The sequence below is a fragment of the Bubalus bubalis genome, chromosome 13 (assembly GCF_019923935.1).
Source record: "Bubalus bubalis isolate 160015118507 breed Murrah chromosome 13, NDDB_SH_1, whole genome shotgun sequence".
Lineage (NCBI taxonomy): Eukaryota > Metazoa > Chordata > Mammalia > Artiodactyla > Bovidae > Bubalus > Bubalus bubalis.
Genome location: NC_059169.1, coordinates 53,813,011 through 53,828,454, shown reverse-complemented (window position 1 = coordinate 53,828,454; position 15,444 = coordinate 53,813,011). Strand labels below are relative to the sequence as shown.

General features: G+C 41.3%; 1 protein-coding gene across 5 annotated transcripts in view; it reads right to left on the bottom strand.

Moving 5' to 3' along the window:
- Positions 1-14,976, bottom strand: part of IFT88 (intraflagellar transport 88) — a 60,864-nt gene extending 45,888 nt beyond the window's left edge. For 4 of the 5 annotated variants that reach the window (XM_025262802.2, XM_025262803.2, XM_025262804.2 and 1 more), the window contains exons 1-3: positions 14,823-14,976; positions 9,855-9,950; positions 6,269-6,331 (exon numbers count right to left, since the gene is read on the bottom strand). In XM_025262802.2, the coding sequence (XP_025118587.1) occupies positions 6,269-6,331; positions 9,855-9,944 (153 nt within the window). In that variant the 5' untranslated portion in view covers positions 9,945-9,950; positions 14,823-14,976. Of the gene's footprint in view, positions 1-6,268; positions 6,332-9,854; positions 9,951-14,013; positions 14,145-14,822 lie in introns of those variants that run through there. The other variant, XM_044927282.1, reaches the window with a different exon arrangement.
- Positions 14,977-15,444: the final 468 nt, after the last annotated feature.

Genomic DNA, 15,444 nt, shown 5'->3' with positions numbered 1-15,444 from the left:
CTCTCTGAACATAAATGTTCTCATTTCTGAAATAAAGATACAAAGCATGTTGATCACAAAATTGTAGTCACAGTTGATCACGGAGCTTTTCACAGATGCACTGGGCTGAAGAGACAAACCCTAGATGGGGGTCTGCCGAGGGGGCAGCCCTGGGACTCCTCCAAACTTCAAACTGTAACCTCATAAGGCTTCACTCAGACTGGAAGGTCAATCAGCCTGTGTAAGACCTGAGCCCAATTTAGAAACATTTCACATTCAACTGGGTTGAGGTGATTCAGTGTTCCAAGCATCTCTGCAGCCATACACAAAAGTAAATTCTCTCCAATAAAAGACACCTGCCCTGATAAGGCAGCCACGTGGCTGTTGAGCATCTGAAATGTGGCTCAGGCAGTAACATCTGGATTTTAAATTTTTACTTACTTTTTAATGATTTAGATGTAAATAGCCACAACATGGCTAGTGGTTATCATTCCAGACAGCACAGACACGTGCTTTAAATTATCTCTAAAATGTTTCATTTACAATGTCTGGCATTCAGTCTAAAACAACCAAACACATAGGAGCAAGCGTCCCTAATCAAAATCCAAGAGAAACAAAATGGAAAGACATGCAGAAGGGGAATCATATGATGGAAAGAAACATCAAACACAGGCTCTGACCAGCATGCTCAACATGTTCAGTGAATCAAAAGACAAGATTGACAATTTCAGTACAGAACTGAAAACTACAAAAAATGGATAAGTGAAAATCCTAGAACTGAAAATAATGTAAAAATTTGGCATTGTCCAGAAAGTAGTAAAATATTAAATTATACTAGACTTTGATAAGTTAAAAGATGAGTACTGTAATCTTTACAAAAACACTAAAAGAATGGTCAAGGAATGTAAACTCCCAAGATAACAGAGGGAGAAATGTAATAAAAATCAAACAAAAAAAGGTAAGAAAGGAGAGAAATAAAACATAAAGAAGGAAGGAAAAAACAAAGCAAATACTAAGGCAACAAATGAAACCAATTTCACTAAATGTAAGTAGATGAAATACTTCACTAAAAGAATAAGATTATTTGACAATATTAAAAAAAAAAACAGAATTCTATTCATGTTGCTAATAAAAAATATTTCTCTAAGAAATATATCTCAAATACACAGATCTGAGAAAGCTGGAAGTGAAAAAATGGGGACGACATACAATGCAAACACTAGACAAAAGAGAACCTGGGGAGCTACAGCAATGTAGGAACACCTGACGAAACAGACACAAAGCACTACTAGCTAGAAGGACATTTCATAACAATAAAAGACAACATAAAAATATAACAAATATATAAAACAAAAACCTAAACAAAGAAATTCAGAATCATAGTGTATAATCTATTTTTCTCATTGATAATAATAGAACTTCAATTCCTGCGTACCCCACCCCCAAAATCAATAAAAATACTGAACATTTGAACAAAATCATTAATAAACTTGACCAAACTGACAGATAACAGGTCTTGGAAAAACATGAAAAGGTAGGATGTGGGTCCCAGCAAAACTTTTCTGTGAGAACAAACTGAAGGAAAGAGACTATTTTTCTTTTTAATCACTCACTAATGACTAGATCTGTTCTTCTGGTTTTTACTCTTGGCACTGGACTGATCTCTTAGAAAGACTGGATCCTGTGTCTCCTTGCTCCTTACTCACCCCGCACCCTCACCCAAAGAGCCTTTCCTCACATACTTCAAGGCTGACCTTAACTGCACACATCCTTAAATATTCAACCGTACATTTATCTCCTGACTGTCCCAACTAGGAATAAAGAAATTATCTTTGTGGTCCCAGAGCAATTTATACTCTTTTTACAACACAAATTATAATATGCCTTGTAATTTCTATTTGTGTCCACTTTACTCTTTGCCCAGTGCCTCTCCTATAAAAGTTGCACAGTTTTTTCCCATTTAATACAGTAAATAGGGTATGATGACAATATCATTCAAAGGGGTGGAGACCTACTCTCTGTCCTGGTTATAGGTAACTGTGAGACCTCTCCTCCCAGCCTTGTTTCCTGTCTATAACATGAGGGTCTCTGAAGTCATTTCTAAACATCAGTGAAGGGCCAGCTTGGAGACATTATCATATATAGTGATTTGTTGATACACCAAATCACTATCATATATAGTGATTTGTTGATACACCAAATCACTAAACTGAAGGCTTTCACTTATTCACTGCTGCTGCTGCCAAGTTGCTTCAGTTGTGTCCGACTCTGTGCGACCCCATGGACTGCAGCCTACCAGGCTTCTCCGTCCATGGGATTCTCCAGGCAATAACACTGGAGCGGGTTGCCATTTCCTTCTCCAATGCATGAAAGTGGAAAGTGAAAGTGAAGTCACTCAGTCGTGTCTGACTCTTAGCGACCCCATGGACTGCAGCCCACCAGGCTCCTCCATCCATGGGATCTTCCGGGCAACAGTACTGGAGTGGGGTGCCATTGCCTTCTCCCACTTATTCACTAAGTTGTGATATAAAGATCTATGGAGTACCCACAGCAAACAAAGAAAAGATCAATAAATAAGACAGTTTACCTCTTCAAAAAGGTTACAGTCTTGTCATTAGCCAAGTGCAAGAACTTAATCTATAGTTTTCCTTTCCATAATGAAGGTAACCTTAAAATTAAAATACAGCTTATGGAATGTGTAGTCAAGAACTGACTTCACCCAAAGAGAGTACTGGCTTTGCCCTTCACTACAGGGAGGTGATCTGTATGCCCCTGTAATGTCCTGCCTGAAACATCCCTGTTTCCCCGGGGGGCTTTGGCCACCAGACAGTCTAACTCCCAGATATATTAGCTTGAACCTCCATGAGGGGCTAGAGACTAATGGGCAGAACAAGAACAGTGTGTGACGGAGCCCCATTAACACCTTGGACATGAGAGTCATGGGAGGGCCTCCTTGCTGGCTCCACAAGTACCGTCACCACACAGAAGGGTTGGGGGGGTTAAAGCCACCCAGGGCTCCACAGGGAAAGGACAACCAGACCCCCCACGTCTGACGTCCCAGACTCTGCCCCAGGTCTCTCTTCTCTCAGCAGATTTAACCTGTATCCTCCTCCTGAAATAAACCGTTAAGTATAATAGCTTTCAATGAGTTCTTTGAGTCTTTTCAGAAAATTACAGATGCTGAAGGTGCCTGCAGCTGGAATTAGAAGTGAGGACAGTCCCGTGGACTGCTGTGCTCTCTAACTTCGAGGAGGGAACCCCACAAATGTGACAGGCAAGGTCCTTCCCACCGGAAGTGGTTTAATGCGGACCTTTCATTACTGCAGAACAGTTACGTATGGTGGGAGGGAAGAGGCCCTGACAGAGTGAGGGAGGGCAGGTGGGAGGACACACCAACTACAGCAGGGGATTCACTCCCTAACAGCCTGTCGACCTGGCACTGCTGGCCTCTTTTAGGTAACTTACTGTGGGGTGGCCTGCAGCCTCCGAGATGCTAGGCACTGGTCCAAGTTATAAGAACTAAAAATATCTCCAGGGCAAACATGTGCCAGGGCAGGTGGGCGAGTGGGCACTGAGAACCACTGCTCTGGAGCCATGGGTGGGCAGAACACTAGGCATAGAACTTTCTGTACTTCTCGCTTTACCTAGTGCCAACCTTGTTTATTTTCAACTACAAAAGACACTCGGTAGAGTTCATGCACTGTGGAAGGCAGAAGTCTATTCTCTGTGTGACATATAAAACTTTACTAATAACACTGAAAACAATCACTCTAGCCATGTATGTACCAGTGGAGGATTAATTAGTGGACAGTCATTAATCCAAGGGAGGTGTAATTTGCAACTTAACCCCCAGTGTTTTCAAAGATCAATATTTATATAACATTAAAAATTAGACAAATTTTTTAAAAATAATGTTTTGGGTAAACATATTCCAGTGTCTTACATAAATAATAATATTTATATTCTCAAGAGTATAAAAGTTCTTTGATCTATATTACTTTAAAATTAACTTACTGGATATACTGTAAACTATAAAACATTGCTATAAGAAACTGAAAAAGAAATAAATGGAAAGGCATCCTGTATTCAAGGCTATAAAACTTTATATTGTTAAGATATCTATATTGAACTTCCCTGGTGGTCCAGTGGTTAAGAATATACCCGCCCTATAATTGACTGGAAGTGGCAAAAGTGGGCATTATTCCTAATTCTAGGGGAAAAGCTTTTGGTCTTTTACCACCAAATATGTTGTTAGCAGTGGGGTTTTCTTATATAGCCTTTATCATGGTGAGTTTCCTTCTATTTCTAGTTCATTATGTGTTTTTATTGTGAAAGGATGTGGAATTTTGTCAAGTTCTTTTATTGCATCAATTGAGATGATTTGGGCTTTTTTTCCCTTCATTCTAATAAGGTGACATATCTCATTGATTAATTTTTGTCTGTTGATCCATTCTCAAATTCCAGGAATAAATCCCACTTGGTCATAGTGTATAACCCTTATAATATGCTGCTTTGGTTTGCTTATATTTTGTTCAGGATTTCTAGGTCAGTATTCGTAAAGGATATTTGTAATTTTCTTGTAGTGTCTTTGCCTGGCTTTGGTATCAGTGTAAAAGTTTTCAAAATATATTCTGGACTTAAAAAAAAAAAGAATCGGGGACACGGGTTCGATCCTTGGTCAGGGAAGAACCCACATGCCTCAGGGCAACTAAGCCCATGAGCCACAACTACTGAAGCCCGCATACCCTAGAGCCCACACTCCGTAAGAGAAGCCACCACAACGAGAAGCCCACACACTGCAACTAGAGAAAGCGCATGTGCAGCAACAAAGACCCAGCACAGCCAAATATAAATAAATTACTTAAAAAAAGATATCTATATTACTCAAAGCAACACACAGATTCAATGCAATCTCTACCAAAATCCCAATGTCATTTTTTTTTTTTTTTAAGAAATGGGAAAATCCAACCTAAAACTCATTTGGAATCTTAAGAGACCCTGGAGAGCCAAAAAATTTTGAAAAAGATCTAAGTTGGGGGACTCCTATCTGCTGATTTCAAAACATATTACAACGCTACTGCACTGGAAACAATGTGGTGCTGGCATAAAAAACCAACGGAAGGAATGACTTTCAACAAGGGTGTCAAGACCACACAAGGGGGAAGGAAGGTCAGTCTCCCAAATGGCACTGAGAATACTGGATATCCTCATGCAAAACAATGAAATTGGACCCTTAATCTTATAGAGCATTCAAAAATGAACTCAAAGTAGATTAAAGGCCCAAACATAAGACCTAAAACCTAAAAGACTATAAAACTGCTAGGAAAAAAAACAGGAAAATTTCATGCCATTGGACTTAGCAATGATTTCTTGGATATGACATTAAAAAGCACAGGCAACTTAAGCAAAAACAGACAAATGGGACCACATCAAACATAAAGCCTTTTGTGGGTCAGAGGATCCAATCAACAGAATAAAAAACAGCTACCTACAGAATGGGAGAAAATATCTGCAAAGCATATATCCAATAAAGAATTCCTACAACTCAACAACAAAACATTAAATAACCCAGCTTAAAAATGGGCAAAATACTTGAACAGACATTTCTTCAAAGATCATACACAAATGGCCAAAAAGTATATGAAAAGATAACATCACTAATAATCAGAGAAATGCAAATCAAGACCACAATGAGAACCATTTCATAGCCATTAAAACTGCTACTATCAAAAAACAGAAAATAACAAGTGTTAGTGAAGGGTAGAGGAACTGGAGCCGGCGTGCACTGTTGGCAGAACTACCATAATCCAGAATCCCCACTTCCAGATATACACCCCGAAAACAGGGCCTCAGGATATTTGTGTCCCCAAGGTCACGGCAGTGCTGCTCACAATAGCCAACAGGTGGAAGCAACCCAAGTGTGTGCAGAACAAGATGTGGTCCATCCAGACAATGAAATGTCATTAAGCCTGAGAAAGGAAGGAAACCCAGACACCTGCTACACCATGGATGAACCTTGAAGACGTTATGCTGAGTGAAATAACTGTTTGATTCCACTTACGTGAGGCAAATACTTAGAGATAGAGAGTAGAAAGGTGGGGCCAGCAGCTGGAGGACGTTGTTGTTCAGTGAGGACAGAGCCTCAGTTTGGGAAAATGGAAAGTTCTAGGGGTCTGTTTCACAACAATGGGAATTAATTTAGCACTCCCAATGTGTACGTTTAAAAACAATGAACAGGGTAAGCTTTATTAGTTTTTTTTTTTTACCATAATAAAAAAAATTCACTTACTGGAGGTCTTCTGCCATGACTAGTTTTCACAGCTTGCTGAAAGGCTGCGTCATTCTCCAATTCCTAAAACAAAATGGCAAATTTAACATTCAATGTGAGGTGACAAATTTTAAAAAATGTTTAACCACTACTGTTTGATGTTCAGGGTCCTCTAGGATCCATCTTTCCACATCTGCTGACGTCCACATAGGGCTCAAGGACTCCTGTCCTCAACTTCCCCTTTACAGGACACGAAATACCAAAAGCCCTCTCTCCCTTGGGGAGAGGAGCACTGACAATCTAGTCAAGTGCAAGGACACGTCACTGGCTACTGGCTCAATGGGTACTGTCAGCGTGCCTGGTCCCAAGATCAAGTCTTTCTTGTCTCTCTCTTCCAAGTCGGTGGAGCAGCAAGAACAGAGAATCACCCCCTCTGTCCTTTCTCCCTCCTCTCTTCTTCCATATCCTGGGCTGTGGCTACTAGCCTTACCTGAGAAGCTGAGGACAGAAAAAGCTGCATCCTCTCCCAGAAATTGGGCAAACTCTCTTGTTTCATCTCCCAAGTGAAAATGGTTTTTCATCTCAGGGAGAGGTAAAGTCTGAGACTCAGACTGGAGCCAGCTGAGGCTCCACTGGGTCCAACCTGTCATGCTTTGGAACGAAAGGCTCAGCTGACATAAAACGTTACTGTGCTTTGCTGATTCCTGACCCGTGCTCACATTCTCCCTCAGGAACCTGAGGAAAGTCACATTAGTCAGGGGCAAGTTACCAGGGCTCCCAGGTTTCCTGGACAAAATGCTATTTTCCAACTGCCAGCATAACCAGCCTTTGCCTCTAGCTCCTTCACCACCACAAGCTCTGGGTCCAGCCCTCTATAAACATCAGTGCACACTTCTCACACTTGCCTCTGACTCACTACAGTCTACTTCCCACAGAAATATACTTGCCGATTACTAAAAAACAAACAATACACTAAAAAAAAAAAAAAAATAGAGTCAGTATCAATTAGCTTTTTAAAACCCTGGAGACAATGTGTTTTTATTACCAGGATGTACTTTACACATGAACAAAATACAATGTACTTTAAACATGATTATGCACAAGCATTTTTTAGTTTTACTTCAAATAATCTTTATAACCTTCCATATCAACTACATAAAATGAAGTAAGTACAACACTGCTATATTTAAAATGTATAACCAACAAGGCCCTACTGTGTAGCACATGGAACTCTGCTCAATGTTATGTGGCAGCCTGGATGGGAGATGGGTTGAGGGGGGAGAATGGATACATGTATATGTATGGCTGAGTCCCTTCAAAAGAAAAAAAAAAAAAAATGAAGTAAGTACACAAATCTCACTCAGCCATAGAAACCAGGCAACTTTCATATGAGTATAAGCCAAGGGCTCCCTGGGCACACCTTTTAGGAAAAAGAAGTCTAATATTCCTATATTATTAGTAAAATTCAATTAATCAACTCAAAAAAGTCTAACTAAATGATAAACTAAAACCTATCAACAAATTCTCCAATTACAAATACCAAACTAACACAACTTTTGTCATTTCTTTTCCTTTGTTCATGATTTGATTAACAATTTGCATAATCTATGAACACCTTAGCAACTGTTTCAAGTAATTCAGTTATATATTAACTTATTCCAATTAATTAAAATAAAAGGAAACCATGAGTAAACCAAATTTTTATTTTTCTGTGTAATTTACTTTTGTGTATGATATTCTGAATATTTGCTTCAAGTTATTAATAGATAATGAAGCCACATTGTAATGACCTGAAGTTAGGAAGTTTATCTGATATTATTAAAAGCGATTATGATGATCATTTTTGCACTTGTGGGACTCTACCCAAGAAATGTTTGATCACAAGGTAAAAAATTACTTATGCATAAAATTGTTCATTGTGTTATTGTTATTAATAGGGACAGAAAACTATAAATAACTATCCTATAGTCAGAAAGTAATCAATTGTATATAGTCAGTATTATGCAGCCATTAAAACTCTATTTAAACTTTTAGTATCATGAGATATTGTTTATGACATGGCCGAAAATAGATAAGCAAACAGAAAAGTAACTGTCAGTTCAATTCCAAACATTCTAAAAGAAAATTCTATGTATATGCATGAAGGAAAGACAAACAAAACATTAGCAGTAGTTATTTCTGAGTGGTGGGATTATGGACAATTTTGTTTTCCAACAATGGGCATATGTATTTTTTATACATGTAACTTTTATAACTGGGAGAAAGGGAAAGATTCAATGGCTTTCATAATTAACACTAACTTAGGAAAATGCCCATGTTTTAATACATATTTTTAAAAATTAGTCTGTATAATCATATCCATGTATACAGATGTTTGTATTAAATATATAGGGAGGGACACACCTATCTATATAAAAAGACAAGGAACACAGCAAAACATGGGTGCTATGACCTGCTACAGTACAGGTCATCACCAGGTAACAGTATTTGTCATTTTATTTTTTTCCCCAATCTTCTGTATTTTTCAAATTTTCTATGATAAATAGTATCTCCTAGATTTTTATTTCATACAGAGTAAATGAATAGTTTCTATTTTCTCTTCTTGCTTTCTAAGTCTCAAATTCACAAACCATCATTCTTCTCCAGAGGAAAAAACTTCAAAAATGACTGAAAGCCATATGAAAAACTCGAGAATAGAATGTAAGTTCCTAAATTAAAGTCCTCTGAATGCTAATATTTGATTCTCACATACTAGCAAGAAAATTTAATGCTCACATCCTTCATCCTTAAATTGTTTCACACACTAATTCAAGGTAAATTTATAAAGCAGCTTCTTTTGGTTTTTGTCTTTTACAATTTGGAAACTGTAACTCTCACAATGTAAACAGATTTAAAATAATCAAATAATTGTCTTAATAACAATTTCATCCTATAATTAGTATACCACTAATTTATAAGCAGATATAGGCTTGTTGACATAAGTTGACATTCATAAAAGGAAAAAAGCAGGTTACAAAACAGTACACACAGTATGATACCATTGTCTCCAAAAACATATAGACATACAGTGTACATATATATACACACACACATATATTTCTGCATAGGCAAACATTTAGCATTAAGCACTGTAACTCAGTTGATGTTTATCTCTGGGTGGTGACAGTTTCTATGATTTTAATTTTTTCTTTTATTCTCTAGTTTTTCTATAAAATACCTGTATAATTCAATTCAAAGAAGAAAAATAACTCTACATGACATTTCAAATTTAGGGCATTAAAAAAACCGATTTTAGGCACCTCAAGGGATCTAAGTCTTTTAACATACATATTCAGATAACTAGTGCAAAAGAATACAAGAATATAATTGATCCGAATTCTTTTCCATAACATTTTTTTTACATCTCTATGCTTTTCCCTTCTGCTGCGATTATTACTATTGGTAGAAGTTAGTACAGTCTTTAGTAATAGTACTTTTCTAGGCTTTTAATCAACTTAACTTAATCTAAAGCATAATATAGCAGAACCATCAAATCCAAAATTTTCACAAACCAGCTGGTTAGCAAAGACCAAAGTAAAAACCAATGAAACAATTTTTTTTGTTTTACCTCAGTATCATAGGTTGGATTGTAGTCATTATAGCCAGAATAAAGATCATCTTCATCTGTTTCTGGGGCCAGGTGTACATTTTGCATCATTTGTACCTATGAAAAATCACTGTTGTAAATGTATTCTTGAAATAATTCTTAATTGAAATAAAGTGTAACTATTAACAACCTTTCTGGTCAAATTTATGTCTACATATGTTTATGGCTTAAACGTTTTTTGTGTCAAATTCTTAAAACGAGGTATCAAAACAGACACACAAGTCAATGGAACAGAACAGAGAGGCCCCAATAAACCTGTGCATTTAAAGTCAATTAATTTATGACAAGGGACCCAAAAATAAACAATGGAGAAAGGATAGTCTCTTCAATAAATGGTGTTGGGAAAAACAGACAGCCACGTTCAAAAAAATACATCTGGGCCCTTACCTTATACCATATACAAAAATCAATGTGAAATGAGCATAAGACTTGAAACCATAAAACTTGTACAAGTAAACATAGATGGTAGGTGCCTTGACATCGGTTTTGACGATATCTCTTTTGCAATTGACACCAAAAGAAATGACAACAAAACTAAAAATAGGTAAGTGGGACTAAATCAAACTTAAAAGTTTCTGCACAGCAAATGAAATCATCAACAAAATGAAAAGGTAATTGGGAGAAATATTTGCAAATCATGTATCTGATAAGGGGTTAATATCCAAAATATATAAAGAACTCATGTAACTCAACAACAACAAAAACTCGATTGAAAAATGGGTAGAGGAGACTTCCCTGGTGATCCAGTGGCTAAGAATTTGCCTGTCAATGCAGGGGACAAGGGTTCAATCCCTAGTCTGGGAAGATCTCACATGCCATGGAGCCTGTGCTCTAAAGCCTTTGAGCCACACCTACTGAGCCCATGTGCCACAACTACTGAAGTTGGTGAGCTCAGAGCCTGTGCTCCGCAACAAAGAAGCTAAAGTAAGCCCATGCTACGCAAAGAAGAGCAGCCCCTGCTCACCACAGCTAGAGAAAGCCCTCACACAGTAACAAAGACCTAGGACAACCAAAAATAAATACAATATTTTAAAAAATTGGCAGAGGACGTAAATAGATATTTTTCCAAATCAGACAATACAGATAGTCATGAAAAGATGCTCAACCTCACTAATCATCAGGAAAATAAAATCAAAAACACAAGGAGATAGCACCTCACACTGGTTAGAATTGTTATTGTCAAAAACACTAGAGAGAAGCATTGATGAGGATGTGGAGAAAAGGAAACCCTTGTGCACTGTTGGTAGGAATATAAGCTGATGAAGCCACTATGGAGAACAGTATGGAGGTTCCTAAAAAATTAAAAACACAGTTACTGAATGATCTAGCAATTCCACTTCTGGGTATTTATCTGAAGCAAATTAAAACAGTAACTCAAAAAAGTATCTGCACCACTATGTTTGCTGCATCATTACCAACAAGTAAGATATGGAAACAACCTAAGTATCCACTGATGGATGACTGGATAAAGAAAATGTGATACACAAACACATGTGCACATACACAATGGAATATTATTCAGCCCCCCAAAGGAAATTTTGCCATTATGATCATGGATGGATCTATATGGCATTGTTGTTTAGTCACTAAGTAGTATCCTATTCTTTTGCAATCCCATGGACTGGAGCCCACCGGGCTCCTCTGTCCATGGGCTTTCCCAGGCAAGAATACTAGAGTGGGTTACCATTTCACTCTCCAGGGCATCTTCCTGACCTAGGGATCAAAACTGCATCTCCTGCATTGGCAGGCAGATTCTTTACCCCTGCACCACCTGGGAAGCTGAGAGGGCACTATGCTGAGCGAAATTAAGCCAGATAGAGAAAGACAAAAACTGCATGATCTCATTTATCTGTGGAATCTAAAAACAAAAACAAGGGAATTCCCTGGCATTTCAGTGGTTAGGATTCAGTGCTGTCACTGCGGAGGGCCTGGGTTCAATACCTGGTGGATGAAATAAGATCCCACTAGCCCCATAGTTGAGTTGAGTTCAGTCACTCAGTCGTGTCTGACTCTTTGCAACACCATGGGCTGCAGCACGCCAGGCCTCCCTGTCCATCACCAACTCCCAGAGTTTACTCAAATTCATGTCCATTGAGTCGGTGATGCCATCCAACCATCTCATACTCCATCATCCCCTTCTCCTCCTGACTTCAATCTTTCCCAGCATCAGGGTCGTTTCCAGTAAGTCAGTTCTTCACAATAGGTGGCCAAAGTATTGGAGTTTCAGCTTCAGCATCAGTCTTTCCAATGAATATTCAGGACTGATTTCCTCTAGGATGGACTGGTTGGATCTTCTTGCTGTCCAAGAGACTCTCAAGAGTCTTCTCCAACACCGCAGCTCAAAAGCATCAGTTCTTTGGCGCTCAGCTTTCTTTATTGTCCAACTTTCACATCCATACATGACTACTGGAAAAACCATAGCTTTGACTAGACAGACCTTTGTCGGCAAAGTAATGTCTCTGCTTTTTAATATGCTGTCTAGGTTGGTCATACCTTTTCTTCCAAGGAGCCAGTGTCTTTTAATTTCATGGCTACAGTCACCATGTGCAGTGATTTTGGAGCCCCAAAAAATAAAGTCTGTCACTGTTTCCATTGCTTCCCCATCTATTTGCCATGAAGTGATGGGACCAGATGCCATGATCTTCGTTTTCTGAATGCTGAGTTTTAAGCCAACTTTATCATTCTCCTCTTTCACTTTCATCAAGAGGCTCTTTAGTTCTTCTTCACTTTCTGGCATAAGGGTGGTGTCATCTACATATCTGAGGTGATAGATATTTCTCTTGGCAATCTTGATTCCAGCTTGTGCTTCAGCCAGTCCAGCATTTCTCATGATGTACTCTGCATATAAGTTAAATAAGCAGGATGACAATATACAGCCTTGATGTACTCCTTTCCTGATTTGGAAGCAGTCTGTTGCTCCCTGTCCAGTTCTAGCTCTTGCTTCTTGACCTGCATACAGATTTCTCAGGGGGAAGGTCAAGTGGTCTGGAATTCCCATCTCTTGAAGAATTTTCCAGTTTGTTGTGATTCACACAGTCAAAGGCTTTGGCATAGTCAATAAAGCAGAAATAGATGTTTTTATGGAACTCGCTTGCTTTTTCGACAATCCAGCAGATGTTGGCAATTTGATCTCTGGTTCCTCTGCCTTTTCTAAACCTAGATTGCACATCTGGAAGTTCACGGTTCACGTATTGCTGAAGCCTGGCTTGGAGAATTTTGAGCATTATTTTGCTAGCATGTAAGATGAGTGCAACTGTTCGGTAGTTTGAACATTTTAGAATCCACCTGCAATGCAGGAGACCCCAGATCAATTCCTGGGTTGGGCAGATCTCCTGGAGAAGGGATAGGCTACCCACTCCAGTATTCTTGGGCTTCCTCTGTGGCTCAGCTGGTAAAGAATCCACCAGCGAAGTGGGAGACCTGGGTTCGATCCCTGGGTTAGGAAGATCCCCCGGAGAAAGGAAAGGCTACCCACTCTAGTATTCTGGCCTGGAGAATTCCATGGACCAAGTTCATGGGGTCGCAAAGAGTAAGACACAACTGAGCGACTTTCACTTTCACTTTGAACATTCTTTGGCATTGCCTTTCTTTGGGATTAGAATGAAACTGACCTTTTCCAGTCCTGTGGCCACTGCTGAGTTTTCCAACTTTGCTGGCATATTGAGTGCAGCACTTGCACAGCATCATCTTTCAGGATTTGAAATAGCTCAACTGGAATTCCATCACCTTCACTAGCTTTGTTCATAGTGATGCTTTCTAAGGCCCACTGCCATGGGGCCTCACTCCCTGGTCCATGGGGTCGCTAAGAGTCGGACAGGACTGAGCAACTTCACTTTCCCTTTTCACTCTCATGCACTGGAGAAGGAAATGGCAACCCACTCCAGTGTTCTTGCCTGGAGAATCCCAGGGACGGCGGAGCCTGGTGGGTTGCCGTCTATGGGGTCACACAGAGTTGGACACGACTGAAGCAACTTAGCAGCGGCAGCAGCAGTTAATTTCGCATTACTTTTTGGAGATGAAAATTCAGAAGAGCAAATGTCAATCATATATAAATGTTCATTCCAAAATACCTCCAGAAAGTATTGTTATGATAGAAGATATATAAAAAATTTTAACTTACAAGCTCTAGGGCAGGTAATGTGAAACCAATGGTTCGCAAAGGTTAGCGTTTGCCAGAAACCTACTGACTTGTTAAAATCAGATTGCCACTCCCCCCGCCTTCACCAGTTTCTTATTCACTGGTGGGAGTCATCACCCTCATTCCTTGGAGTGTGGAGTTCTAACAAGTTTCTAATCAGGTGTTGCTGATGCTGATGTGGTCCACGGACCACACGTTGAGGACCACTGTGCTCAAGGAGAACCTCCTGATTACAAGCCCCACTTAAGTCAATTTAGTTTACACGTCTGTCAGCAAAACAAGCCGCTTTACAACTGGAGATCCTTTCATCTGAGCTAACCAGACCAAAAAAGTTCATCTATGAGAAACTCGGGCTAAACCGACACGGTGGGAACAAATGCAGAGAGTGGGGAAAGGTGAGGCGCCCAGGTGAGGCGGTCGAGCTCCACCAAGGCCCGGTGCAAAGGCAGCTCCCGGGACTGCGCCTCCCGGACTCAGCGCGGGAAGTCCCCCCGGGGCCCCCGTCCCGACCGGCGGCCTCCTGTTCCCCGGTGTCGGCACCAGACAGCCAGCCGCCCAGAGGCGGGGGCCGACTCCGGCCTGGGGACGCCCACCTCTGTGAGGGGAGCCCGAGCTCGCGCCTCTCTCACCCGCCGAGCCTTCCCGGGAATTTCAGAACTTCCGGTCACGAACTCGCGGTGAGGGGTTCAGGGCCGCGCGGCGGGGAAGGGCAGAGCCCCCTCCCGTGTCCCACCCCCAAAGCCCCCTCAGAAGGCGCTTGGTACCCGCGCCGCCCCGGGGCCCTCCCCTACCTCGCCGCGAGTGGAGGGGGGCGACCGCGAGCGCGGCGGGGCGGGTGCGGCCTTGGCGGGACTCTTCAGAGAGCAGCGCGTCCGCGGCGTTGCCACGCGCGAAACCAAGGAAGCCGCTCCCACAGTGCTCCGCGAGAGGGCGGGACCGAGCCTTTAGAGCCAGAGAGACAGGCCTGGAGGGCGGGGGCGGGGGCCAGAGGGGCGGGGCCTGAGGCGGGGCCTGGATGGCGGGGCGGGGCGGGTCCCGTGGAAGTGGGCAGGAGGGGCCGCACAGAGGCGGTCTTAGCGAGGCGGCGGCGATGGTGGATTCCGGCACGGGGAACCGGAAGGCAAGGAAGCCACAGTCTTCTAGATCCTGATGAACTCAGCCGGAGGCCGGGTCACCGGCGGGTGGTGCTAGTTGCTGTGAATAGCTCCGGTGGCTGCGGCACTAGCCTGTGGGTCCTGGAAGCGCGTCGAGGCCGCTCTGGCTGTCTGGACTCACCCCAGCCCCACCCCGCGGTTCTCTTTGCAGAACCAGCTGGAGCCCGGGAGGCTCTTGGGGGCCTCCCGCACCTCGTGGTCCTGTCTTGTGTGTTCCTGCCCTGGACACCTCGAGGGTGGCCTGAGTCAGCCCAAGGCC